The following is a 25,781-nucleotide window of genomic DNA, read 5'->3' as shown; positions in this document are numbered from 1 at the left end:
TGAAGAGGTCATTCAACACTGTCCTAAGAGACCTGCTATGAAGAGGTCATTCAACTCTGTCCTAAGAGACCTTCTATGAAGAGGTCATTCAACACTGTCCTAAGAGACCTGCTATAGCTATGAAGAGGTCATTCAACACTGTCCTAAGAGACCTTCTATGAAGAGGTCATTCAACACTGTCCTAAGAGACCTGCTATAGCTATGAAGAGGTCATTCAACACTGTCCTAAGAGACCTGCTATAGCTATGAAGAGGTCATTCAACTCTGTCCTAAGAGACCTTCTATGAAGAGGTCATTCGGGGACCCCTTGAAAGCTCACTAAGGCCCCCAGGGGGTCCTAGGCCCGCTGTTTGAGAAACACTGTCCTAAGAGACTTGGTCCCAAATGGCACCCTATTCCCTATATAGTGCACTACTTTTGAACAGGGCCCATAGGGGATTGGACAAAAGTAGGGCACTATGTAGGGAATAGGGTGCCATTTGGGACGCAGTTCTTCTCTATAGTGCAGGGTGCAGGAAGTCGGGTCGGTGGAAACAGGGAGGAATGCTTCAGGTATATTATCCCTTTCTGAGCACCTTGGACACAGTCACACACTAACTGTGTTTAACTCACCTTTTACGAGCACCTTTGGCACTTTGGTGTGGCTGGCGCAGAACGCACTGTAGATCTTAAAACGGTCTGCATAGTACAGGAAGGAGCCTCCTAGAGAGAAGAGGATTTTCTGAGAAGGAGAGGAAAGAGTCGTGGTTACACAATGTGTTTTGGAAGCGGCAGACAGTTAAAATGCCAGATGTACAGTACCAGTCAAATGTTTGGACACACCTACTCATTCAAGGTTTTTTTTTTTTTTTTACTATTTTCTACGTTGTAGAATAATAGTGAAGACATCAAAACTAAGAAATAACACATATGGAATCATGTAGTAACCAAAAAAGTGTTAAACAAATCCAAATATATTTTATATTTGAGATTCTTCAAAGTAGCCACCATTTGCCTTGATGAAAGCTTTGCACACTCTTGGCATTCTCTCAACCAGCTTCACTCGGAATGCTTTTCCAACAGTCTTAAAGGAGTTCCCACATATGCTAAGTACTTGTTGGCTGCTTTTCTATCACTCTGCCGTCCGACTCATCCCAAACCATCTCAATTGGGTTGAGGTCGGGGGATTGTGGAGGCCAGGTCATCTAATGCAGCACTCCATCACTCTCCTTCTTGATAAAATAGCCCTTACTCAGCCTGGAGGTGTGTTGGGTCATTGTCCTGTTGAAAAACAATTGATAGTCCCACTAAGCCCAAACCAGATGGGATGGCGTATCGCTGCAGAATGCTGTGGTAGCCATGCTGGTTAAGTGTGCCTTGAATTCTAAATAAATAACAGACAGTGTCACCAGCAAAGCAGCCCCACACCATAACACCTCCTCCTCCATGCTTTATGGTGGGAACTACACATGCAGAGATCATCCGTTCACACACACCGCGTCTCACAAAGACACGGCAGTTGGAACCAAAAATCTCCAATTTGGACTCCAGACCAAAGGACAGATTTCCACCAGTCTAATGTCCATTGCTCGTGTTTCTTGGCCCAAGCAAGTCTCTTCTTCTTATTGGTGTCCTTTAGTAGTGGTTTCTTTGCAGTAATTCGACCATGAAGGCCTGATTCACACAGTCCCCTCTGAACAGTTGATGTTGAGATGTGTCTGTGACTTGAACTCTGTGAAGCATTTATTTGGGCTGCAATTTCTGAGGCTGGTAACTCTAATGAACTTATCCTCTGCAGCAGAGGTATCTCTGGGTCTTCCATTCCTGTGGTGGTCCTCATGAGAGTCAGTTTCATCATAGCGCTTGATGGTTTTTGCGACTGCGACTTGAAATGCATTCCAGGTGACTACCTCATGAAGCTGGTTGAGAGAATGCCAAGAGTGTGCAAAGCTGTCATCAAGGCAAAGGGTGGCTATTTGAAGAATCTCAAATATAAAATATATTTTGATTTGTTAAACACTTTTTTGGTTACTACATGATTACATATGTGTTATTTCATAGTTTTGATGTCTTCGCTATTATTCTACAATGTAGAAAATAGTAAAAATAAAGAAAAACCCTTGAATGAGTAGGTGTGTCCAAACTTTTGACTGGTACTGTAGGGTTGATACTTGTTCCAGGCATGCTGTTATTTGGATCTAAGCAGAGCCTTATTTCATTTAAGGCAGGGTGTTATTTTGTCGTTCGAAGCTGGCTGTTATTTTGTCGTTCGAGGCTGGCTGTTATTTGGTTCCAGGCAGGGTGTTATTTTGTACCTTAAACTGATCCACTCTCTCCAGCTTCTCCAGGTCCGGAACCAATCTGGTCCCGTCTTCTAGAGTCTTCAGGAATTCCACCTGGAACTCCACCATCTCAGGCAGGTTCCCAATCAGAATGTCCAGCTGGAGCCGAACCAAAGCAAGGAGGGAAATATATTACAAGTCAAGAGCCCTATTAGTGAGAGGGATGCATCCCAAACGGCATGCCATATTTCTGACCAGAGCGTTATGGCCCTCGGTTAAAAGTAGCGCACCAGATAGGAGATAGGGTACCGCTTGGGCCATAGCGGTGAGGGTGTTGAAGTGAGGAGATCCTATTAAAGCAATAGAACCCCTCTGTGTTCCATCAACATCACAGTCTCAGCATTACAGCTATTTCTTTCTGTTCTCTCTTTAAACATCCTCCTCTCTCTTCCTCCCTCCCTCCCTCCTCTCTCTTCCTCCCTCCCTCCCTCCTCTCTCTCTCCCTCTCTCTTCCTCCCTCCCTCCCTCCTCCTCTCTCTCTCTCCCTTCCTCCCTCCCTCCCTCCCTTCCTCCCTTCCTCTCTTCCTCTCTCTCTCTCTCTTCCTCCTACACACAGCACACTCTGTACACGGTTACGCAACAGCCATTTTGAGAAACATTTTAGTACCAGATACATTTAAGCTACAAGTATGCCTCCCTCTCCCTGGCTCCCTGTGTGTGTGTGTGTGTGTGTGTGTGTGTGTGTGTGTGTGTGTGTGTGTGTTTCATACCTCATCCTGAGTGAGGCAGGTCTCCTTCTGCAGTGGGGTTAAATACCTCCAAATGAGACAATTAAGATCCTGCGTAGACAAGAGTGAATCAGGCTTGATCAGGGTGCTGAAGACATAGACACACACACACACTAACCTCATGGATATGTACACACACACACACACACACACACTAACCTCATGGATATGTACACACACACACACACACACACTAACCTCATGGATATGTACACACACACACACACACACACACACACACTAACCTCATGGATATGTACACACACACACTAACCTCATGGATATGTACACACACACACACACACTAACCTCATGGATATGTACACACACACACACACACACACACACACACACACACACACTAACCTCATGGATGTGTACACACACACACACACACACACACACACACACACACACACTAACCTCATGGATATGTACACACACACACACACTAACCTCATGGATATGTACACACACACACTGACAAGGAGAATAGAACCCACTCTGGCTTAACATCTGATCCCAGCCAAGTTATTAAAGCCGTACTACACCAACTGTCATGCAAAGAGTTGAATAAAAATAATACTGTTCCTAATCACGTGTAAAATATATAGATCCTTCATACCCTTAGGTCTCACACTGACTGGGTTGGTTAAAGTGACATCTCTGTTTCTAGTTAGATCAGATTACATAGGTACTCAGGTTATATTATGGGTTCGCTTTGATATCTCAGAGCTTCTTTGTAACCCAGTTATAATACCGTAATATGTATTGCTTTGCTATATTCTATAACCCAGTTATACTATATAATATGTATTGCTGTGTTCTGTGACCCAGATATAACTCTTCCCAGTCACATTTGTCCTGTACAGAATTGGATTAGGCAGTGTGTCTGTCTGCCGAGGGCACAGCTGTGTGCATATAGCTCTCCTGGGGTATAAACACAGATCAATCTGTATATGTATGTGTATGTATATATATATGTGTATATATATATATATATATATATATATATATATATATATATATATGTGTATATATATATATATATATATATATATATATATATATATATATATATGTGTATGTATGTGTATATAAAAAGAAGAAAAAAACATATGGGGGATTGGAAGTGATGCAGACAATTACATTGATGGAAGTTACAATCTATCTGCAATATTAAAGCTGATCTAACCCCTAAAAAATTAAAAACACCCCTCCCACAAACACACCCCCCCCCCCCCCCCCCCCCCCCTCCCCTCCCCCCACACACACCCACAGCAGAGATGTAGTACTATGGTAGTACTGACTTTGACATAGGTGCGTTCCGTCTCCACCAGCTCACAGATTACTTTGCGTAGCTTGTCGGCGTCGGAGAGCTGTCGGGTGGCGGGTGGAGGAAAGGGCGACTCCAGGCTGGGGGACGAGGAACTTGTGGCACACTCAGACGGATTCATGTCATGGAGACTGCGGCAGAACGCTGCGACCTGCTCCGTACTCTACAGAGGGAGAGCGAGAGAGAGAGAGAGGGATGGAGAGGAGATAGGGAGAGAGAATGAGGTAGAGAGATGGAGAGGGGAGAGAGAGGGGAAGAGAGAGAGAGGAGAAAGAGAAAACAGATGAGTAAGACTCCTTGTACCCCAGTCCTGCAGGCAAGCGACGGATGTATAATCAGAAGAACAGAGGAATCTGTTTACATCAGCCTCTCTCTCTCTCTCTCTCTCTCTCTCCTCCCCCGGATCAGTCTCTCCGAGGCAGGCAGGCAGGAGGAAGGTACGTACGTACGGCTGTCAACTTCCTTCAGTTCCTCTAACACTGATCCATGAGGCCGTCTGGCAATTAGTGACTACGCGGAGAGGAGAGGCAGGATGGAGAGAGAGGACAGTAGAGGAGAGGAGAGGAGAGGAGAGGCAGGATGGAGAAGAGGAGGGAGCGCTAAAAAAATCCTTTGCACTCATTTGTCTATTTTCGGCCTGTCATAACAGTCTCTCTCTCCTCTCTTTCAGTCTTTCTCTCTCTCTCCTTGTGTTTTCCTCCTACAGATGGTCTACAGATGGTCTACTGATGGTCTACAGATGGTCTACTGATGGTCTACTGATGGTCTACAGATGGTCTACAGATGGTCTACTGATGGTCTACCGATGGTCTACAGATGGTCTACTGATGGTCTACAGATGGTCTACTGATGGTCTACAGATGGTCTACAGATGGTCAACAGATGGTCTACAGATGGTCTACTGATGGTCTACAGATGGTCTACAGATGGTCTACTGATGGTCTACTGATGGTCTACTGATGGTCTACCGATGGTCTACCGATGGTCTACAGATGGCTGATGTATTGATCTCTTTTCAGATAATCAAAACCAAAACAATACATACTGCATGTTGCCTAGGAGACCAGCAGGGTTGATCTGCATTGTTGGGCTATCATAATATTAGGGCAGAAATAGACGGTTTGGTTGTTTAGCAACAAAACCATTGCATGCGCAACTATGGGGCAAAACAGACAGGGTTGGCTTAGATTGTTGATAACTATTCTTAAATCAATATAAAAACAAGCTTATATTTGGGGTTCTGATGGGGTACGACAGTTGAACTAAGCTAATGAGGCATTTATAAGTTATATTCTTCAATAATCAATGGGTACATATAATTAATTTTGTCCAAAAATGAATGTCCTGCCCAGTCATCCTATTTCCCATTTAAAATACACTACATGACCAAAAGTAGGTGGCCACCTACTCATCAAACATCTAATTCCAAAATCATGGGCATTAATATGGAGTTGGTCCCCCCTTTGCTGCTATAACAGCCTCCACTCTTCTGGGAAGGCTTTCCACTAGATGTTGGAACATTGCTGTGGAGACTTGCTTCCATTCAGCCACAAGAGCATTTGTGAGTTCAGGCACTGATGTTGGGCGATTAGGCCTGGCTCGCAGTCGGCGTTCCAATTCATCCCAAAGGTGTTCAATGGGGTTGAGGTCAGGACTCTGTGCAGGCCAGTCAAGTTCTTCCACACCGATCTCCACGACCATTTCTGTATGGACCTCGCTTTGTGCATGGGGGCATTATCATGCTGAAAGAGGAAAGGGCCTTCCCCAAACTGTTGCCACAAAGTCTCTCTCTCCCTCTCTCTCTCTCTCTCCCTCCCTCCCTCCCTCCCTCCCTCCCTCCCTCCCTCCCTCCCTCCCTCCCTCCCTCCCTCCCTCTTCTGTCTGTTTCTACCCCCTGATCAGTCTCTCCGAGGCAGGCAGGCAGGAGGAAGGTACGTACGTACGGCTGTCAATTTCCTTCAGTTCCTCTAACACTGATCCATGAGGCCGTCTGGCAATTAGTGACTACGCGGAGAGGAGAGGCAGGATGGAGAGAGAGGACAGTAGAGGAGAGGAGAGGAGAGGCAGGATGGAGAGAGAGGACAATAGAGGAGAGGAGAGGAGAGGCAGGATGGAGAAGAGGAGGGAGCACAAAAATAATTATTTGCACTAATTCGTCTACTAAGGGGCCTAGCCCGAATCATGAAAAAAAACTGCCCCAGACCATTATTCCTCCTCCTGGTATCCACCAAACCCAGATTTGTCTGTCGGACTGCCAGATGGTGAAGCGTGGTTCATCACTCCAGAGAACGCGTTTCCACACTGCTCCAGAGTCCAATGGGGGCAAGCTTTACACCACTCCAGCCGACGCTTGGCATTGCGCATGGTGATCTTAGGCTTGTGTGCGGCTGATCGGCCATGGAAACCCATTTCATGAAGCTCCCGACTAACAGTTATTGTGCTGACGTTGCTTCCAGAGGCAGTTTGGAACTGGGTAGTGAGTGTTGCAACCCGAAGACAGAAGATTATTATGCGCTTCAGCACTCGGCAGTCCCGTTCTGTGAGCTTGTGTTGGCCTACCACTTCGCAGCTGAGCCGTTGTTGCTCCTAGATGTTTTCACTTCACAATAACAGCACTAACAGTTGACTGGGGCAGCTCTAGCAGGGCAGAAATTTGATGAACTGACTTGTTGGAAAGGTGGCATCCTATGACGGTGCCACATTTAAAGTCACTGAGCTCTTCAGCAACGGGGTGTGGCTGAACTAGCCAAATCCACTAATTTGATTGAGGTGTCCACATACTTTTGTATATATAGTGTATTTCGACTCCTATGTTTATTGAAAACATAAATACATTTGCACAATGAGCACTTGTTGTCTCTCAAATACATTGTTACAGTTGTTGGTTAGCTAGCTAGCCAATTTTAGCCATATTAGCATAGACGTGACATCAGTCAAACACCTCAAAACGAAGACATGGTATGAAGAACCAGTTAAAACAAGTTGAAAATGAGCCAACTAAGATTCTCCACGTGGCAGCTTCTTATCATTGTTGCTAGCTATCTGGCCATCCAGAATCACAACACACAGCCTTCTGCCCCATTGAACCGCATGCATCGTTTCGGTGATGTTGTCAGCTAACCGCTCTATACTCTGGTGTGTAAGAGAGAAAAAGCACTGTGCTGTTGCAGGAACGGACTTTGACTTAAATAATTAGACATGTGGTGTGATTAATTTGGCATGAAATTAAATGTCAAGACAACACACCCGAGGAAGCACCAATCTAATTGAATCCATAAGGCAATCAATCTAAGAAGGATTAGAGATTGAAAGTGTCTTTCTGTCAGCAAAACTATTTCTGCTAAACTGTTAGGGGAGATATGATCCGTTATACTTGTAATTCTTAACCACATCTCATAGCTAACACAAAGGACCAAGTGTTATGTGTCCATGACACAGTGTGCTGAAAGACTTCTTAACCACATCTAATAGCTAACACAAAGGACCCGGTGTTGTGTGTCCATGACACAGTGTGCTGAAAGACTTCTTAACAACATCTCATAGCTAACACAAAGGACCAAGTGTTATGTGTCCATGACACAGTGTGCTGAAATACTTCTTAACAACATCTCATAGCTAACACAAAGGACCCGGTGTTGTGTGTCCATGACACAGTGTGCTGAAAGACTTCTTAACCACATCTCATAGCTAACACAAAGGACCCGGTGTTGTGTGTCCATGACACAGTGTGCTGAAAGACTTCTTAACCACATCTCATAGCTAACACAAAGGACCCGGTGTTGTGTGTCCATGACACAGTGTGCTGAAAGACCAGACCCACTGATAATAGAAGAGCTGTTGTACACTATGGCTGTTTCGCAAATGGCACCCTATTCTCTATTGCAGGGTTCTTCAATTCTGGTCCTGGAGGGCCGAAACGCCTCTGTTTTTCATCCTCTCCTTCTAATCAGGGGCTAATTCAGACCTGGGACACCAGGTGAGTGCAATTAACTACCAGGTAGAAATAAAAAACAGAAGTGTTTCGGCCCTCCAGGACCGGAATTGAAGAACCCTGCTCTATTGAGTGCCCTGGTCAAAAGTAGTGCACTATGTATGGAATAGGGTGCCATTTGGGCCGTAGACAGGAGCGCTATTTACCAGAGAACATATAAAGAACAGCTGAAGAGGAGATGGATAGTAACCTCTGACCTCTAACGCTGAAGAGGAGATGGATAGTAACCTCTGACCTCTAACGCTGAAGAGGAGATGGATAGTAACCTCTGACCTCTCTAACTCTGAAAAGGAGATGGATAGTAACCTCTGACCTCTAACGCTGAAGAGGAGATGGATAATACCCAGTGGCAACTCTCACCTCTCTAACCTGTCTGTGTTATGGAAAGAGGAGCATTATGTCTTCCTGCAGCAGTGACATATTGTACAACAACACACTGAGAAGAGCTTGAAGAGCTACTTGAAAGATCCAAAAGACCAACTCTGCCCATCCTACACACACAGACGGAAATAGAACACAGGTCTTCTATCAGTGGTTCCTTTCCTCCACCTACTGCCTGTAGCAGTGCTGTCTGTCTGCCTCTAGAAGTGCTGTCTGCCTCTAGCAGTGCTGTCTGTCTGCCTGCCTCTAGCAGTGCTGTCTGCCTGCCTCTAGCAGTGCTGTCTGTCTGCCTCTAGCAGTGCTGTCTGTCTGCCTCTAGCAGTGCTGTCTGTCTGCCTCTAGCAGTGCTGTCTGTCTGCCTCTAGCAGTGCTGTCTGTCTGCCTCTAGCAGTGCTGTCTGTCTGCCTGCCTCTAGCAGTGCTGTCTGTCTGCCTCTAGCAGTGCTGTCTGTCTGCCTCTAGCAGTGCTGTCTGTCTGCCTCTAGCAGTGCTGTCTGTCTGCCTCTAGCAGTGCTGTCTGTCTGCCTCTAGCAGTGCTGTCTGTCTGCCTCTAGAAGTGCTGTCTGTCTGCCTCTAGAAGTGCTGTCTGTCTGTCTGCCTCTAGCAGTGCTGTCTGTCTGTCTGCCTCTAGCAGTGCTGTCTGTCTGTCTGCCTCTAGCAGTGCTGTCTGCCTGTCTGCCTCTAGCAGTGCTGTCTGTCTGTCTGTCTGCCTGTAGCAGTGCTGTCTGTCTGTCTGTCTGCCTGTAGCAGTGCTGTCTGTCTGTCTGTCTGCCTGTAGCAGTGCTGTCTGTCTGTCTGTCTGTCTGCCTCTAGCAGTGCTGTCTGTCTGTCTGCCTCTAGCAGTGCTGTCTGTCTGTCTGCCTCTAACAATGCTGTCTGTCTGTCTGCCTCTAGCAGTGCTGTCTGTCTGTCTGTCTCTAGCAGTGCTGTCTGTCTGTCTGTCTCTAGCAGTGCTGTCTGTCTGCCTGCCTCTAGCAGTGCTGTCTGTCTGCCTGCCTCTAGCAGTGCTGTCTGTCTGCCTGCCTCTAGCAGTGCTGTCTGTCTGCCTGCCTCTAGCAGTGCTGTCTGCCTGCCTCTAGCAGTGCTGTCTGTCTGCCTCTAGCAGTGCTGTCTGTCTGCCTCTAGCAGTGCTGTCTGTCTGCCTCTAGCAGTGCTGTCTGTCTGCCTCTAGCAGTGCTGTCTGTCTGCCTCTAGCAGTGCTGTCTGTCTGCCTCTAGCAGTGCTGTCTGTCTGCCTCTAGCAGTGCTGTCTCTCTGCCTCTAGCAGTGCTGTCTCTCTGCCTCTAGCAGTGCTGTCTGTCTGCCTCTAGCAGTGCTGTCTGTTTGTGTTCAGATGTGGATGAAATGTTTCATTTGGAGAAGCAAAAACACAAACCTGAGTAGGCGAGGTGCTGACTGGCGGAGTAAGACATTTAGAAAAGAAAAGAACAGAAGAGCTGTACACACTGTGGCTCTGATAACAGATACCAACGTTTCCATAGCTATGCTGCCTTCATCAGGGTTTCATCCCTGACATTACTAATTTACCAGTGAAGAAGAGAGACAGGGAAAGGGCCCTCTGATGTAAACAAACCTAATAAATAGCCTTTTCCGAGGCAGAACGGCCCAGAGGGCAGGAGCCTATCCCCTGTTTCTGTAGTGTGAGGCAGCTTGATGTACAAGTACACCCCCTGGACAGGACACTAGTCTATTGCAAGGCCTAATTTACCAGTGAAGAAGAGAGAGACAGGGAAAGAACCCTCTGATGTAAATAAACAGTGAAGAAGAGGGAGAGAGAGAGAGAAATGTTTACTGTTAATATCTATTGTTTATTTCACTTTTGTTTACTATCTACTTCACTTGCTTTGGCAATGTTAACATATGTTTCCCATGCCAATAAAGCCCTTACATTTTATTGAAATTGAAATTGAATTGAGAGAGAGAGAGAGAGAGAGAGAGAGAGAGAGAGAGAGAGAGAGAGAGAGAGAGAGAGAGAGAGAGAAATAAACAGTGAAGGAGAGAGAGAGAAGGAAAGAGCCCTCTGATGCAAATAAATATAATGATGCCATGCTAATCTGATCTACTCCTCTTCTGCTGAGTATTGAGATCAAGTGATCCAGGTCACAATCTAACATTGTCTAATGAACTGCATAGCCACAATGGTTTCTACAGCAATGTCTGCCACATTCAAATATTCTTAGTGCCTCTAAACAAGTCACATTACCATCTTTAACTATCACCCTAGAAAATAAGGGATTTACATACCTGGGCATTCAAATTCGACCCAGTTTACATTTTATGATTAAGGAGAATTTCAACGCAACATTGGGGAATATATGCAAGTACTGTATATGGTCCTCACTGCATCTTAGGCTACCCTTTACGGGAGAGTTTGGTTATTAAAATGAATGTCCTCCCATGTATTAATTTCCTTTATTCAATGCTTCCTCTTCCAACTTAATTGTTTAAGGACATAAATACCTCAGTGAGGAACTTCTAGCTAAGTTAGTTGGCCTTTTCCGAGCCATAACGGCCCACAACATAATACAACACAGTAGAAGCAGCCACTGAGCTGGGAAGTCAGATTCAAGAATTTCCCACCAGGACTGAAATGTGGATTTCAAAACAATGTTTCCTTGAATGTCCTATGTCCCAGGAGGAGGACAGATAAGGACTGAGGACAGAGTGTTTCTCTCCTATCTTAACCAGAGAGATAAGAATGAGAGGCTGATATTTCTGTGACCTCCACCACTACTAGCCAAGATCACCACTACTAGTCAAGACCTCCACTAGTCAAGACCTCCACCACTACTAGTCAAGACCTCCACCTCCACTAGTCAAGACCTCCACCACTACTAGTCAAGACCTCCACCACTACTAGTCAAGACCTCCACCACTACTAGTCAAGACCTCCACCACTACTAGCTTGATCCCAGATCTGTTTGTACGATAGAAATAGAATGAATAGAAAAGGACTCTTTGATGGTCCCCTCTTTGCTGCTATAACAGCCTCCATTCTTCTGGGAAGGCTTCCCACTAGATGGGGTTGAGGTCAGGGCTCTGTGCAGGCCAGTCAAGTTCTTCCACATCAATCTCGACAAACCATTTCTGTATGGACCTCGCTTTGTGCATGGGGGCATTGTCATGCTGAAACAGGAAAAGTCCTTCCCCAAACTGTTGCCACAAAGTTGGAAGCACAGAATCGTCTTGAATGTCATTGTATGCTGTTGCATTAAGATTTCACTTCACTGGAACTAAGGGGCCTAGCCTGAACCATGAAAAACAGCCCCAGATCATTATTCCTCCACCACCAAACTTTACAGTTGGCACTATGCATTCGGGCAGGTAGCGTTCTCCTGGCATCCGCAAAACTCAGATTCGTCAGTCAGACTCATCACTCCAGAGAACGTGTTTCCACTGCTCCAGAGTCCAATGGCGGCGAGCTTTACACCACTCCAGCCGACGCTTGGCATTGCACATGGTGATGAAGCTCCCGACGAACAGTTCTTGTGCTGACATTGCTTCCAGAGGCAGTTTGGAACTTGGTAGTGAGTATTGCAACCGGTGACAGACACATTTATTTACGCGCTTCAGCACTCTGCGGTCCCGTTCTGTGAGCTTGTATTGGCCTACCACTTCGCAGCTGAGCCGTTGTTGCTCCTAGACGTTTCCACTTAACAATAACAGCACTTACAGCTGACCGGGGCAGCTCTAGCAGGGCAGAAATTTGACGAACTGACTTGTTGGAAAGGTGGCATCCTATGACGGTGCCACGTTGAAAGTCACTGAGCTCTTCACTGAGCTCTACTGCCGATGTTTGCCTATTGAGATTGCATGGCTGTGTGCTCGATTTTTATACACCTGTCAGCAACGGGTGTGGCTGAAATAGCCAAATCCACTCATTTGAAAGGGTGTCCACAAACTTTTATATATATAGTGTACGTTCCATTGCATGAGCCACATCAGTTAACATAATTTGAATGAACATTCTACATTACCATGGAAATTATTGCATCACAATATCAGGCAGCCATTGCAAGTGTACCCATGAGTTAACCAGTCAAAGTACCAGGGTTAGAGGTTCCAAGCACATTCTATTCATTATATTTCTATGGTTTGTACAGCGCCATGTATTTAGAAATATATGGCTCTGGTTTGTACAGTTTTGACAATTCCTTATGACAATGAATGATAAGGAGTTGGCAGGACAGCACAAACCGATCCAGGATCAGGCTGGAAGCAGAGCTCTTTGACCTCCCCTACACCATAGGCTAGCACAGAACCAATGGAAGAGCACCAAGGCTGGTGTCAGCTCACAATCACTGGACGACACCGTCAGTCAAAAGCTTTGCAGAAACTTAACCTACAGTCTTGTACAGAAGTGTATAACAGAAACGCTTATAGAAGGACTGTGGTGACAGATTGGAGATCTTTGCTAGCTGACAGCGCTGAGGGACTGTGGTGACAGATTGGAGATCTTTGCTAGCTGACAGCGCTGAGGGACTGTGGTGACAGATTGGAGAGCTTTGCTAGCTGACAGCGCTGAATCACAGCTTCCTGTACGCTAGCAGCCAAGAGAAGGTGTGCGTCCCAAACGGCACCCTATTCCCTTTTTTAGTGCACTACTTTAGACCAGCGCCCATAGTGCACTATATATAGGGGATAGGGTGCCATTTGGGATGCAGGGAAGGTGTGAATCACAGTGATTAAAAACATCAGGAAACACACACCCTCACAACACCAGGTAGCCTTCAGTTATTCTAAGTTAGCAAGCGACAACAGTCTCACACAGCGTGGAATACAGCATCTGACCGACAAGAAAATGACAGTTGACGGTTTGAACCAACAAACCGACAGAGAGACGACAAACAGTGAAGAAAACCAATGACGTGAGTAAAGAGTAGTAGATGTAGCTTGTCAGTTATTTTAGAGAGCAGCTCACCAGATGCAGCATGTCATAGATGGACTCGGAGGAGCGCTTGCTCCTCTTCAGGGCAGACATGGCGGGCAGGCGGACAGAGAGGCAGAGAGGAGGAGAGGACAGTCAGTCAGTCAAAGCCTCAGTCAGAGGAAGGGAAGAGTCGCGCATTAAGCAGAGCAGAACAGAGCAGTCCCTCTCTCTCCAACATATCCCTCCACTTTATTATGTTGTGTCAGAAAAAAAGAGAAAGGAGGAAGAGGTGTGGTGGGTCGTGATGATGGGATGAAGAAACGAAGCCGTTTCTAAGTCTCTTCCTCCTCTCCTCTCTTCTCGCCCACCACCTCTCCTCACAGTCTTCCAACTCCCCTCCTTCAGATGTGCCACAGCTAGCTAGCACTCTCTCTCTCTGTAGCATTGGTCTCTCTCTCCCTCTCTCTGTGTAGCATTGGTCTCTCTCTCTCTCTCTCTCTCTCTCTCTCTCTCTCTCTCTGTAGCATTGGTCTCTCTCTCTCTCTCTCTCTCTCTCTCTCTCTCTCTCTCTCTTTCTCTCTCTCTCGTGTTGGTGGTGTTCAATCTCTCTCGCTCTCTCTCTGTAGTGTTGGTGGTACACAGGCACACTGTGAGAGAGAGGAGAGTGAGGAGCGAGAGACAGAGAGAGAGGAGAGTGAGGAGCGAGAGACAGAGAGAGAGGAGAGTGAGGAGCGAGAGACAGAGAGAGAGGAGAGTGAGGAGCGAGAGACAGAAAGAGGAGAGTGAGGAGCGAGAGACAGAGAGTGAGGAGCGAGAGACAGAGAGGAGAGAGAGGAGAGTGAGGAGCGAGAGACAGAGAGGAGAGAGAGAGGAGTGAGGAGTGAGGAGCGAGAGACAGAGAGGAGAGAGAGAGGAGTGAGGAGCGAGAGACAGAGAGGAGAGAGAGAGAGGAGAGTGAGGAGCGAGAAACAGGAGAGTGAGGAGCGAGAAACAGGAGAGTGAGGAGCGAGAAACAGAGAGGAGAGAGGAGAGTGAGGAGACAGAGACAGAGAGAAACAGAGAGAGAGAGAGAAACAGAGAGAGAGAGAGAAACAGAGAGAGAGAGAAACAGAGAGAGAGAGAGAGAGAGAGAGAGAGCGAGAGAGAGAGAGACACACACACACCTGGCCAACTCTAGCTACAGCACAGTAAACAATAATAATAATACTCCTGTCCTCTCATCTGTCCAGGGAGATGAGAGGAGTGGGAAGAAGGGAAGGATGGAGTGAGGAAGGAAGAGGAGTCTCCAACGTTGCAGGCGGAGCAGGATTGGCAGGGAGAGCCAGAATGAATTAAAAGGAAGCAAAACGTTTGAGAAGAGTGAGGAGAGGTGAAGGACTGACACACTAGTTACCGTATGTCCATCTCAAACACGTAGGGCCTGTCCCAAATGGCACCCTATTCTCCATATAGTGCACTGCTTTTGACCAGGGCCGATAGGGCTCATTTGGGATCCAACCAAACAGGAAGGTATATTTACCCACAAGGCTTCAGAGAGCAGGATCTTTAGAAGGTAGCTCTGAGGTCAACAGGAACCCGCTAGGCAGATTGTATTGCAGTGAGGACAGGGCTGAGTCACACATAGAGCAGCCTATTCCCTATGTAGCACACTACTGTTGGAGAGAGAGAGAGAGAGAGAGAGAGAGAGAAAGAGAAAGAGAGAGAGAAAGAGAGAGAGAGAGGAGCGAGAGACAGAGAGGAGAGAGAGAGAGGAGAGTGAGGAGCGAGAGACAGAGAGGAGAGAGAGAGAGGAGAGTGAGGAGCGAGAGACAGAGAGGAGAGAGAGAGAGAGACAGAGAGACAGAGAGAGACAGAGCGAGACAGAGAGAGCGAGAGAGCGAGAGAGCGAGAGAACGACAGAACGAGAGAGAGTGTGAGCGCGAGAGAGAGAGCGAGAGAGAGCGAGAGAGCGAGAGAGCGAGAGAGAGAGCGAGAGAGCGAGCGAGAGAGAGCGAGAGAGCGCGAGAGCAAGAGAGAGCGAGAGAGAGCGCGAGAGAGCGAGAGAGAGCGCGAGAGAGTGAGAGCGAGAGAGCGAGAGAGAGCGCGAGAGAGCGCGAGAGAGCGCGAGAGAGCGCGAGAGAGAGAGAGAGAGAGAGAGAGAGAGAGAGAAAGCGAGAGAGAGCGCGAGAGAGAGCGAGAGAGAGAGGAGTAGCACAGCACAGCAACTAACAATCATGTTATCATTTTGGACCATTATTACTGAGCCTGATTCTGAGCTGACAGCAGCGACTAGCTAATTAGCGAGCCACAGCAGTCATTAGTGTATTTCACAGAGAAAGAAAGGCTTTGCCTGCATCCCAAAAGGCACCCTATTCCCTATTAAGTGCACTATTTGTGCCCTGGTCAAAAGTAGTGCACTATATAGGGAATATATATATAGTGCCATTTGGTATGAATAAATTATTCTTCATCTCAGGCTTTTCTTCCGTGGTTACTTGAAGTCTTCTACCATGCAGGCACTCAGGCAGAGAGACCTCCTGCCAACTGTATGACCATATTAGAGACACATATTTCCCTCAGATTACACAGACCAACAAAGGATTTGAAAACATATCCAATTTTGATAAACTCCCTTATCTACTGGGTTAAATACCACAGTGTGCCATCACAGCAGCAAGATTTGTGACCTGTTGCCACAAGAAAAGGGCAAGCAGTGAAGAACAAACACCATTGTAAATACAACCCATATTTATGTTTATTTATTTTCCCTTTTGTACTTTAACTATTTGCACATCGTTACAACACTGTATATAGACATAATATGACATTTGAAATGTCTTTATTCTTTTGGAACCTTTGTGAGTGTAATGTTTACTGTTAATATTTATTGTTTATTTCACTTTTGTTCATGATCTATTTCACTTGCTTTGGCAATGTTAACATATGTTTCCCATGACAATAAAGCTCTTTGAATTGAGAGAGAGAGAGAGAGAGAGAGAGAGAGAGAGAGAGAGAGAGAGATAGAGACAGAGACAGAGACAGAGATACAGAAAGAGAGAGAGAGAGAGAGAGAGACAGAGACAGAGATACAGAAAGAGACAGAGAGAGAGAGAGAGAGAGCGACAGAGAGAGACAGAGAGAGAGCGACAGCGAGAGAGAGCGACAGCGAGAGAGAGAGAGCGACAGCGAGAGACAGAGAGAGAGAGAGAGAGAGAGAGAGAGAGAGAGAGAGAGAGAGAGAGAGAGAGAGAGAGAGAGAGAGAGACAGAGACAGAGACAGAGACAGAGACAGAGACAGAGAGAGACAGAGAGAGACAGAGAGAGACAGAGAGAGACAGAGAGAGACAGAGAGACAGAGAGAGAGAGAGAGAGAGAGACAGAGAGACAGAGAGACAGAGAGAGAGAGACAGAGAGAGACAGAGAGAGACAGAGACAGAGAGACAGAGAGACAGAGAGACAGAGAGAGAGAGAGAGAGAGAGAGAGAGAGAGAGAGAGAGAGAGAGAGAGAGAGAGAGAGAGAGAGAGAGACAGAGACAGAGACAGAGACAGAGACAGAGACAGAGAGAGAGACAGAGAGAGAGACAGAGAGAGAGACAGAGAGAGAGACAGAGAGAGAGAGAGACAGAGAGACAGAGAGAGAGAGAGAGATGGAAGGGAGAAGAACTGCAGTGAATATAGTACATAATGAGAGGAACTACAGCAGATGTCAGACATTAAACTGTCAGGTGGAGATATAATAAACCTCAGCCGTGAAACCAAGCCTGAAGTGGACACTGACTGAAACCCACCTAAATGTAGCTACATGTAGTGTACCACAGCTGTTGCATTCTAATGACCTATCCTCGCCTGCATCCATATGTTTCTGTAAACTGCCCCTGCCATTATATGCTATGCAGCTACATCCCTATCAGCTACTCCTGGGTAACGGCCCTGCTATTCTAGTTCACCCTGATGAGCTTCTTCAGTCTGTTTGCTTTGTCTGTTAAAGTTTATAACAAGTATAACGATCACCCTCTTCCATTAAACGATCTTAATCACCATTCATAGTTATAATCAAGCAATTAGAATACAGACAGGCCTAATCAAAGGGGCACCCATCTCTCTCCCTCTGCTCTGCCCTTCAAACAGAATCCCATCCCTCCCCTCCCCTCCCCTCCATCCCATCCCTCCATTCCCTTGGCTGTAGCATGCCTGGTCCACAGAGGTTTCATCCAACTATGTAGCCAAAGCTGACATATTAACAGCTAAAGTTGAGCAGCTAAAGTAACTAGATATGATGACGAAGATGTATTTATTTTCAAAGCTTTGAAATGGCCCCAATTCTCTGCTAGGACTTGCTGCATCATCTGTAAAACTGGCAGCTAAAAGAAAACGTGGGTCGGAGAGGAGAGCCAGAATGCAGATTTATTTAGGAGGAGGGGTGAGAAGAAACTGTACATTTTCTGCTTAAATCTGTTCTCCAGTCAAGAGTCAATGAGTTGGTGGCAGACGGGAGAAGAGCGGAAGTGCAATATGGTGCAGAGAGGGGACGTCGTCTGATTATTCTGTTTTAAAATACCAGGAGGATGGAAGGGAGGATGGAAGGGAGGGAGGATGGAAGGGAGGATGGAAGGGAGGATGGAAGGGAGGGAGGTAGGAAGGGAGGATGGAAGGGAGGGAGGTAGGAAGGGAGGATGGAAGGGAAGATGGAAGGAAGGGAGGAAGGGAGGATGGAAGGGAGGATGGAAGGAAGGGAGGATGGAAGGAAGGAAGGGAAGGATGGATGGATGGGAGGATGGAGGGAAGGGAGGACGGAAGGAAGGAAGGAAGGAAGGAAGGAAGGAAGGAAGGAAGGAAGGAAGGAAGGAAGGAAGGAAGGAAGGAAGGAAGGAAGGAAGGAAGGAAGGAAGGAAGGAAGGAAGGAAGGAAGGAAAGGAGGATGAAAGGGAGGACGGAAAGGAGGATGGAAGGGAGGACGGAAGGGAGGATGAAAGGGATGGAAGGAAGGGAGGATGGAAGGGAGGGAGGATGGAAGGGAGGATGGAAGGGAGGAAGGAAGGGAGGATGGAAGGGAGGGAGGATGGAAGGGAGGACGGAAGGGAGGACGGAAGGAAGGGAGGATGGAAGGGAGGATGGAAGGAAGGGAGGATGGAAGGGAGGACGGATGGAAGGGAGGATGGAAGGGAGGGAGGATGGAAGGGAGGACGGAAGGGAGGACGGAAGGAAGGGAGGATGGAAGGGAGGATGGAAGGAAGGGAGGATGGAAGGGAGGACAGATGGAAGGGAGGATGGAAGGGAGGATGGAAGGAAGGAAGGAAGGGAGGACGGATGGAAGGGAGGATGGAAGGGAGGATGGAAGGAAGGAAGGAAGGGAGGATGGAAGGGAGGATGGAAGGAAGGAAGGGAGGATGGAAGGGAGGATGGAAGGGAGGAAGGATGGGAGGAAGGAAGGAAGGGAGGAAGGAAGGGAGGAAGGAAGGGAGGGAGGGAGGACGGAAGGGAGGAAGGAAGAGAGGGAGGACGGAAGGGAGGATGGAAGGGAGGAAGGAAGAGAGGGAGGACGGAAGGGACAAAGAGACAGATCTCAAAGAGACAACACTACAGATTACATTCATGAAAGGAGTCCAAGTCTGCTTCCCAAATGGCACCCTATTCCCTTTATAGTGCACTACTTTAGACCAGGGCCCATAGGTCAAACGTAGTATACTATATAGGGAATAGGGTGCCATGTGGGATGTATCCCAAGTGGAGCATTCAGAATAAAAGCCTGAAAGCAGGATATTGCTGATACTGAGATGTGCTGCGTATTGAGATTGATAACAATCAACACCTCTATTCAAAAAGCAACTCACATCCACAGAGATGAACCACTGGTGCTGACCTCCTACAACAATGTTCAGTGATCCACAGACTGTCACCATACTATCAACTCCTCACAATCAACTGAAATGTCTGTCTGTTGTCATTTGTATCATGTATTTGGGACTACCCTGCTTGAATAAAGGTTCAATAAGAATGAAGAGGTAGAGATCCTTACCTTTCTGCACTGGTCTGCCTCACTGAAGAGCTCAGAGTCATCATCCAGGCTGTCTCCAGAACTCTCCAGCATCAGACCGACCCCGTCATCCAGAATCTCCTCTGGAACATGAAGAATATAAACAATATATCAAAAATACAAACAAGCAAAATATCAGACAGACTATGGTGAGTAGCTGTCCTTCTACATTTTAGTATAAAAAAAAAATAATGTAAGCATACGCTCTTATCCAGAGCAACTTACATGAGCAATTAGGGTTAAGTGCCTTGCTTAAGGGCACATCGACAGATGTTTCACCTAGTCGGCTCGGGGATTAGAACCTGCGACCTTTCGGTTACTGGCACAACGCTCTTAACCACTAAGCTACCTGCCGCCCTATTATCAGAGAGACCATGGTGAGTAGCTGTCCTTCTAGCATAATAATATCAATAGCTTCCCAAATTGCACCCTATTCCCTATTAAGTGCACTACTTTAGACCCGGGCCCATAAGGTGTCATTTGTGAATATGGTGCCATTTGGGATGCAGACCTAGTCCTTACTTATCCTGGCTCATAGAGAACATGTCAGTATAGAGCAGTGGAGGCTCCTCAGAGGAGGAAGGGGAGGACCGTCCTCCTCAATGATTTTCAGAAAAATAAAAATGGTAAAACATTTAAAAAGTTTTTTAGATAGAACTATACTAAATATAATCACGTCACCAAATAATTGATTAAAAAACACTGTTTTGCAAAGAAGGTCTACAGCAGCCTCAACAGCACTCTGTAGGGTAGCACCATGGTGTAGCCAGAGGAGGACAAGCTTCCGTCCTCCTCTGGGTACATTGACTTCAATAGAAAACCTAGGAGGCTCATGGTTCTCACCCCATTCCATAGACTTACATAGCAATTATAACTTCCGGAGGATGTCCTCCAGCCTATCAGAGCTCTTGCAGCATGAACTGACATGTTGTCCACCCAATCAAAGGATCAGAGAATGAATCTAGTACTGAATGCATAAGCTACAGCTAGCTAGCACTGCAGTACATAAAATGTGGTGAGTAGTTGACTCAAAGAGAGAGAAAGACAATAGTTGAACAGTTTTCAACAAATTAATTTCTTCAAAAATGAAGGAGAAGCAAGAGAGAGATTATCATATTTTTTCACTTACTTAGCTAGCAAATGCAGCTAGCTAGTTTAGTCTACTCAAATACCCTGCTTAAAACAGAGGGATGCTATGCTAGCTAGCTGGCTATGACTATCCAACACAACACTAGAACTCTTCCAAGTCAAGGTAAATGTATTGCCACCGGGGAACCATACTGCAGGTTAGCGCTTAACTGTTTACACTGTAACTTTACTGCATGATTGTAGCAGGTTTTTATAAAGCATTAGTTCTATTAGCTATGTTGGCTATGACGTTACTTTAGCTAATATGGTGCCAACGATGTAGGCTGTGTGTAGCGGTTATGATATGGTTTGGCTTGGAAAGGTTTTTTCGCCTGGTCACATACAGCTGATGTGTTGTGCATTGAGGTCCACAAGCGACGAAGGTAAAAGGTGAGCGGAGGAGAGCGCATTGACGCGAGAAGGAATACAACGTGGCTGTTATGAAAGCGAACTGTGTTTACGTGTGATCAGGGGTGTATTCATTCCACCGATTCTGTTGAAAAACAATTCTTAAAAACGGAACAAAACGAGAATAAAAATACCTGAATTTGTCCAATAGAAACTCTCATTTGCAACTGTTGGACAAATGATCAAACCCCTATATCAGCTAGAGGCAGGCAAGAGTGTGCAAGGCGGTATTGAATGTGTCACTGTCTGTCCATATGTCACTGTTTGTCACCTCAAAATCTTCTCTCGACCTGTGTGCACCTACACTACCAGTCCAAAGTTTGGACACACCTACTCATTCAAGGGTTTTTCTTTATTTGTACTATTTTTTACATTGTAGAATAAAAGTGAAGACATCAAAACTATGAAATAACACATTTGGAATCATGTAGTAACCAAAAAAAAGTGTTAAACAAATCAAAATATATTTTATATTTGAGATTCTTCAAATAGCCACCCTTTGCCTTGATGACAGCTTTGCACACTCTTGGATTCTCTCAACCAGCTTCATGAGGTAGTCACCTGGAATGCATTTCAATTAACAGGTGTGCCTTCTTAAAAATTAATTTGTGGAATTTCTTTCCTGCTTAATGCGTTTGAGCCAATCAGTTGTGTTGTGACAAGGTAGGGGTGGTATACAGAAGATAGCCCTATTTGGTAAAAGACCAAGTCCATATTATGGCAAGAACAGCTCAAATAAGCAAAGAGAAACGACAGTACATCATTACTTTAAGACATGAAGGTCAGTCAATCCATGTCAAGAACTTTTCAAGTTTCTTCAAGTGCAGTCGCAAAAACCATCAAGCGCTATGATGAAACTGGCTCTCATGAGGACCGCCACAGGAATGGAAGACCCAGAGTTACCTCTGCTGCAGAGGATAAGTTCATTAGTTACCAGCCTCAGAAATTGCAGCCCAGTTCAAGTCACATACACATCTCAACATCAACTGTTCAGAGGGGACTGTGTGAATCAGGCCTTCATGGTCGAATTGCTGCAAAGAAACCACTACTAAAGGACACCAATAAGAAGAAGTGACCTGCTTGGGCCAAGAAACACGAGCAATGGACATTAGACCGGTGGAAATGTGTCCTTTGGTCTGAAGTCCAAATTGGAGATTTTTGGTTCCAACCACCGTGTCTTTGTGAGACGCGGTGTGGGTGAACGGATGATCTCCGCATGTGTAGTTCCCACCGTAAAGCATGGAGGAGGAGGTGTTATGGTGTGGGGGTGCTTTGCTGGTGACACTGTCTGTTATTTATTTAGAATTCAAAGCACACTTAACCGGCATGGCTCCCACAGCATTCTGCAGCGATACACAATCACATCTGGTTTGGGCTTAGTGGGACTATCATTTGTTTTTCAACAGGACAATGACCCAACACACCTCAAAACTTTGTAAGGGCTATTTTACCAAGAAGGAGAGTGATAGAGTGCTGCATCAGATGACCTGGCCTCCACGATCCCCCGACCTCAACCCAATTGAGATGGTTTAGGATGAGTCGGACGGCAGAGTGAAGGAAAAGCAGCCAACAAGTGCTCAGCATATGTGGGAACTCCTTCAAGACTGTTGGAAAAGCTTTCCAGGTGAAGCTGGTTGAGAAAATGCCAAGAGTGTGCAAAGCTGTCATCAAGGCAAAGGGTGGCTATTTGAAGAATCTCGAATATAAAATATATTTTGATTTGTTTAACACTTTTTGGGGTTACTACATGATTCCATATGTGTTATTTCATAGTTTTGATGTCTTCGCTATTATTCTACAATGTAGAAAATAGTACAAAATAAAGAAAGTAGTAGGTGTGTCCAACATTTTGACTGGTACTGTACATTGTAAACTTCCATACATAGTCTAGGTTGTAGCAACCTCATGATGGGTATAGGGAAAGTTTGAGTATCATGTAGTAGCCTAAACCTATCGATGTTACATTGAACTGGGTGAATATGAATGACAGTCATCTTGTTAAATCTAAAATCGGCTTCCTATTTCGCAACAAAGCCTCCTTCACTCATGCTGCTAAACATGCCCTCGTAAAACGGACTATCCTACCGATCCTCAACTTCGGCGATGTCATTTACAAAATAGCTTCCAACACTCAACTCAGAAAATTGGATATAGTCTATCACAGTGCCATCCGTTTTGTCACCAAAGCCCCATATACTACCCACCATTGTGTCCTGTACGCTCTCGTTGGCTGGCCTTCACTACATATTCGTCGCCAAACCCACTGGCTCCAGGTCATCTATAAATCTCTTCTAGGCAAATCCCCGCCTTATCTTAGCTCATTGTTCACCATAGCAACACCCACCCGTAGTATGCGTTCCAGCAGGTATATCTCACTGGTCATCCCCAAAGCCAACACCTCCTTTGGCCGCCATTCCTTCCAGTTCTCTGCTGCCAATGACTGGAACGAACTGCAAAAATCTCTGAAGCTGGAGACTCTTATGTCCCTCATTAACTTTAAGCATCAGTTGTCAGAGCACCTTACCGATCACTGCACCTGTACACAGCTCATCTGTAATTAGCCCACCCAACTACCTCATCCCCATATTGTTAATTACATTGTTATTTATTTCGCTCATTTGCACCCTATTATCTCTATTTACATTTTAGTCATTTAGCAGACGCTCTTATCCAGAGCGACTTACAGGAGCAATTAGGGTTAAGTGCGCATCGACAGATTTTTCACCTAGTCGGCTCGGGGATTAGAACCAGCGACCTTTCGATTACTGGCACAACGCTCTTAACCACTAAGCTACTTGCCGCCCTATTTGCACATAATCTTGTGCACATCTATCACTCCAGTGTTAATACTAAATTGTAATTATTTTGCACTATGTCCTATTTATTGCCTTACCTCCATAACTTGCTACATTCGCACACACTGTATATATATTTTCTGTTGTATTTTTGACTTTATATTTTGTTTTACCCCATATGAAACTCTGTGTTGTTGTTTTTATTGCACTGCTTTGCTTTATCTTGGCCAGGTCGCAGTAGTAAATGAGAACTTGTTCTCAACTGGCTTACCTGGTTAAATAAAGGTGAAATAAAATTAAAAATTAAAAAATCCAATATGGTGTAATAGAAATACAGTCATGCTCATGAAAAATAAAAATAAAAAGTCCTCCCTCATCTTAAACGGCACTGACCGCCACTGGTATAGAGGTCTACTGTAACTCACCCTGGCTCATAGAGAACATGTCAGTATAGAGGTCTACTGTAACTCACCCTGGCTCATAGAGAACATGTCAGTATAGAGGTCTACTGTAACTCACCCTGGCTCATAGAGAACATGTCAGTATAGAAGTCTACTGTAACTCACCCTGGCTCATAGAGAACATGTCAGTATAGAGGTCTACTGTAACTCACCCTGGCTCATAGAGAACATGTCAGTATAGAGGTCTACTGTAACTCACCCTGGCTCATAGAGAACATGTCAGTATAGAAGTCTACTGTAACTCACCCTGGCTCATAGAGAACATGTCAGTATAGAGGTCTACTGTAACTCACCCTGGCTCATAGAGAACATGTCAGTATAGAGGTCTACTGTAACTCACCCTGGCTCATAGAGAAGATGTCTGTATAGAGGTCATCCTGTGCGTCAGAGCGTCGGGGGGGCAGGTAACAGAGTTGGCGTCGGTCCGTAGAGGGCAGAGTGTTGACGGTCAGGGACAGGGAGGCCTGGGAGAACGCCTCCTTCATGTCCCCGAAGTTCAATATGCACGAGTCTTTCCCATTCAGCTGCAAGATCTCATCACCCGCATTTAGACCTGGAGGGACAAGATAGTATATTAGTGTGTGTGTAGAGGGGGGGGGGTCTCATACTGTCTATACTACATAATATCATCTTTATATTGGCTCTACTCTTTTCCTGGCACCATGAGGTCTTTAATTTTCTCTCTCTCAGCCCCAGGCCAGACCCATTTCTCTCTATCTATGTGGCCTGAGAAATGCCATCCACTGAAGAACCTTGCTGCAAGCTTTAACCTGCAGTATGGATTCCCTATGGCTTGCTGCAAGCTTTAACCTGCAGTATGGATTCCCTATGGCAACTGCCACGCTGTTAAATGCTACAGAGATGTCAGGGTGCTGCCTGCGCTCTATATACAGTGCATTCGGAAAGTATTCAGACCCCTTCCCTTTTTCCACATTTTGTTACATTACAGCCTTATTCTAAAATGGATTAAATAATTGTTTCCACTCATCAATCTACACACAATACCCCATAATGACGAAGCGATAACAGGTTTTTAGAAATGTTTGCAAATGTATTAAAAATAAAAAACAGAAATATCTTATTTACGTAAGTATTCAGACCCTTTGCTATGAGACTCGAAATTGAGCTCAGGTGCATCCTGTTTCCATTGATCAGAGCAAAAACCAAGCCATGAGGTCGAAGGAAATGTCCGAGCTCCGAGACAGGATTGTGTCGAGGCACAGATCTGGGGAAGGGTACCAAAAAATGTATGCAGCATTGAAGGTCCCCAAGAACACAGTGGCCTCCATCATTCTTAAATGGAAGAAGTTTGGAACCACCAAGACTCTTCCTAGAGCTGGCCACCTGGCC

The 25,781-nt window shown here is 45.8% G+C and overlaps 1 protein-coding gene across 1 annotated transcript in view; it reads right to left on the bottom strand.

Moving 5' to 3' along the window:
- Positions 1-25,781, bottom strand: part of LOC311101465 (rho guanine nucleotide exchange factor TIAM1-like) — a gene marked incomplete at both ends in the record, with an annotated part of 59,312 nt that overhangs the window by 17,086 nt on the left and 16,445 nt on the right. The window contains 6 exons of the mRNA XM_084142622.1: positions 620-721; positions 2,295-2,420; positions 3,032-3,100; positions 4,360-4,548; positions 19,622-19,722; positions 24,772-24,984. Of these exons, the coding sequence (XP_083998748.1) occupies positions 620-721; positions 2,295-2,420; positions 3,032-3,100; positions 4,360-4,548; positions 19,622-19,722; positions 24,772-24,984 (800 nt within the window). The remainder of the gene's footprint in view (positions 1-619; positions 722-2,294; positions 2,421-3,031; positions 3,101-4,359; positions 4,549-19,621; positions 19,723-24,771; positions 24,985-25,781) is intronic.

Source organism: Coregonus lavaretus (genome assembly GCF_964263955.1).
Source record: "Coregonus lavaretus genome assembly, chromosome: 26".
Classification (NCBI taxonomy): Eukaryota; Metazoa; Chordata; class Actinopteri; order Salmoniformes; family Salmonidae; genus Coregonus; species Coregonus lavaretus.
Note: the sequence above shows the minus strand (reverse complement) of the source record. Positions and strands in the feature narration are given on the sequence as shown.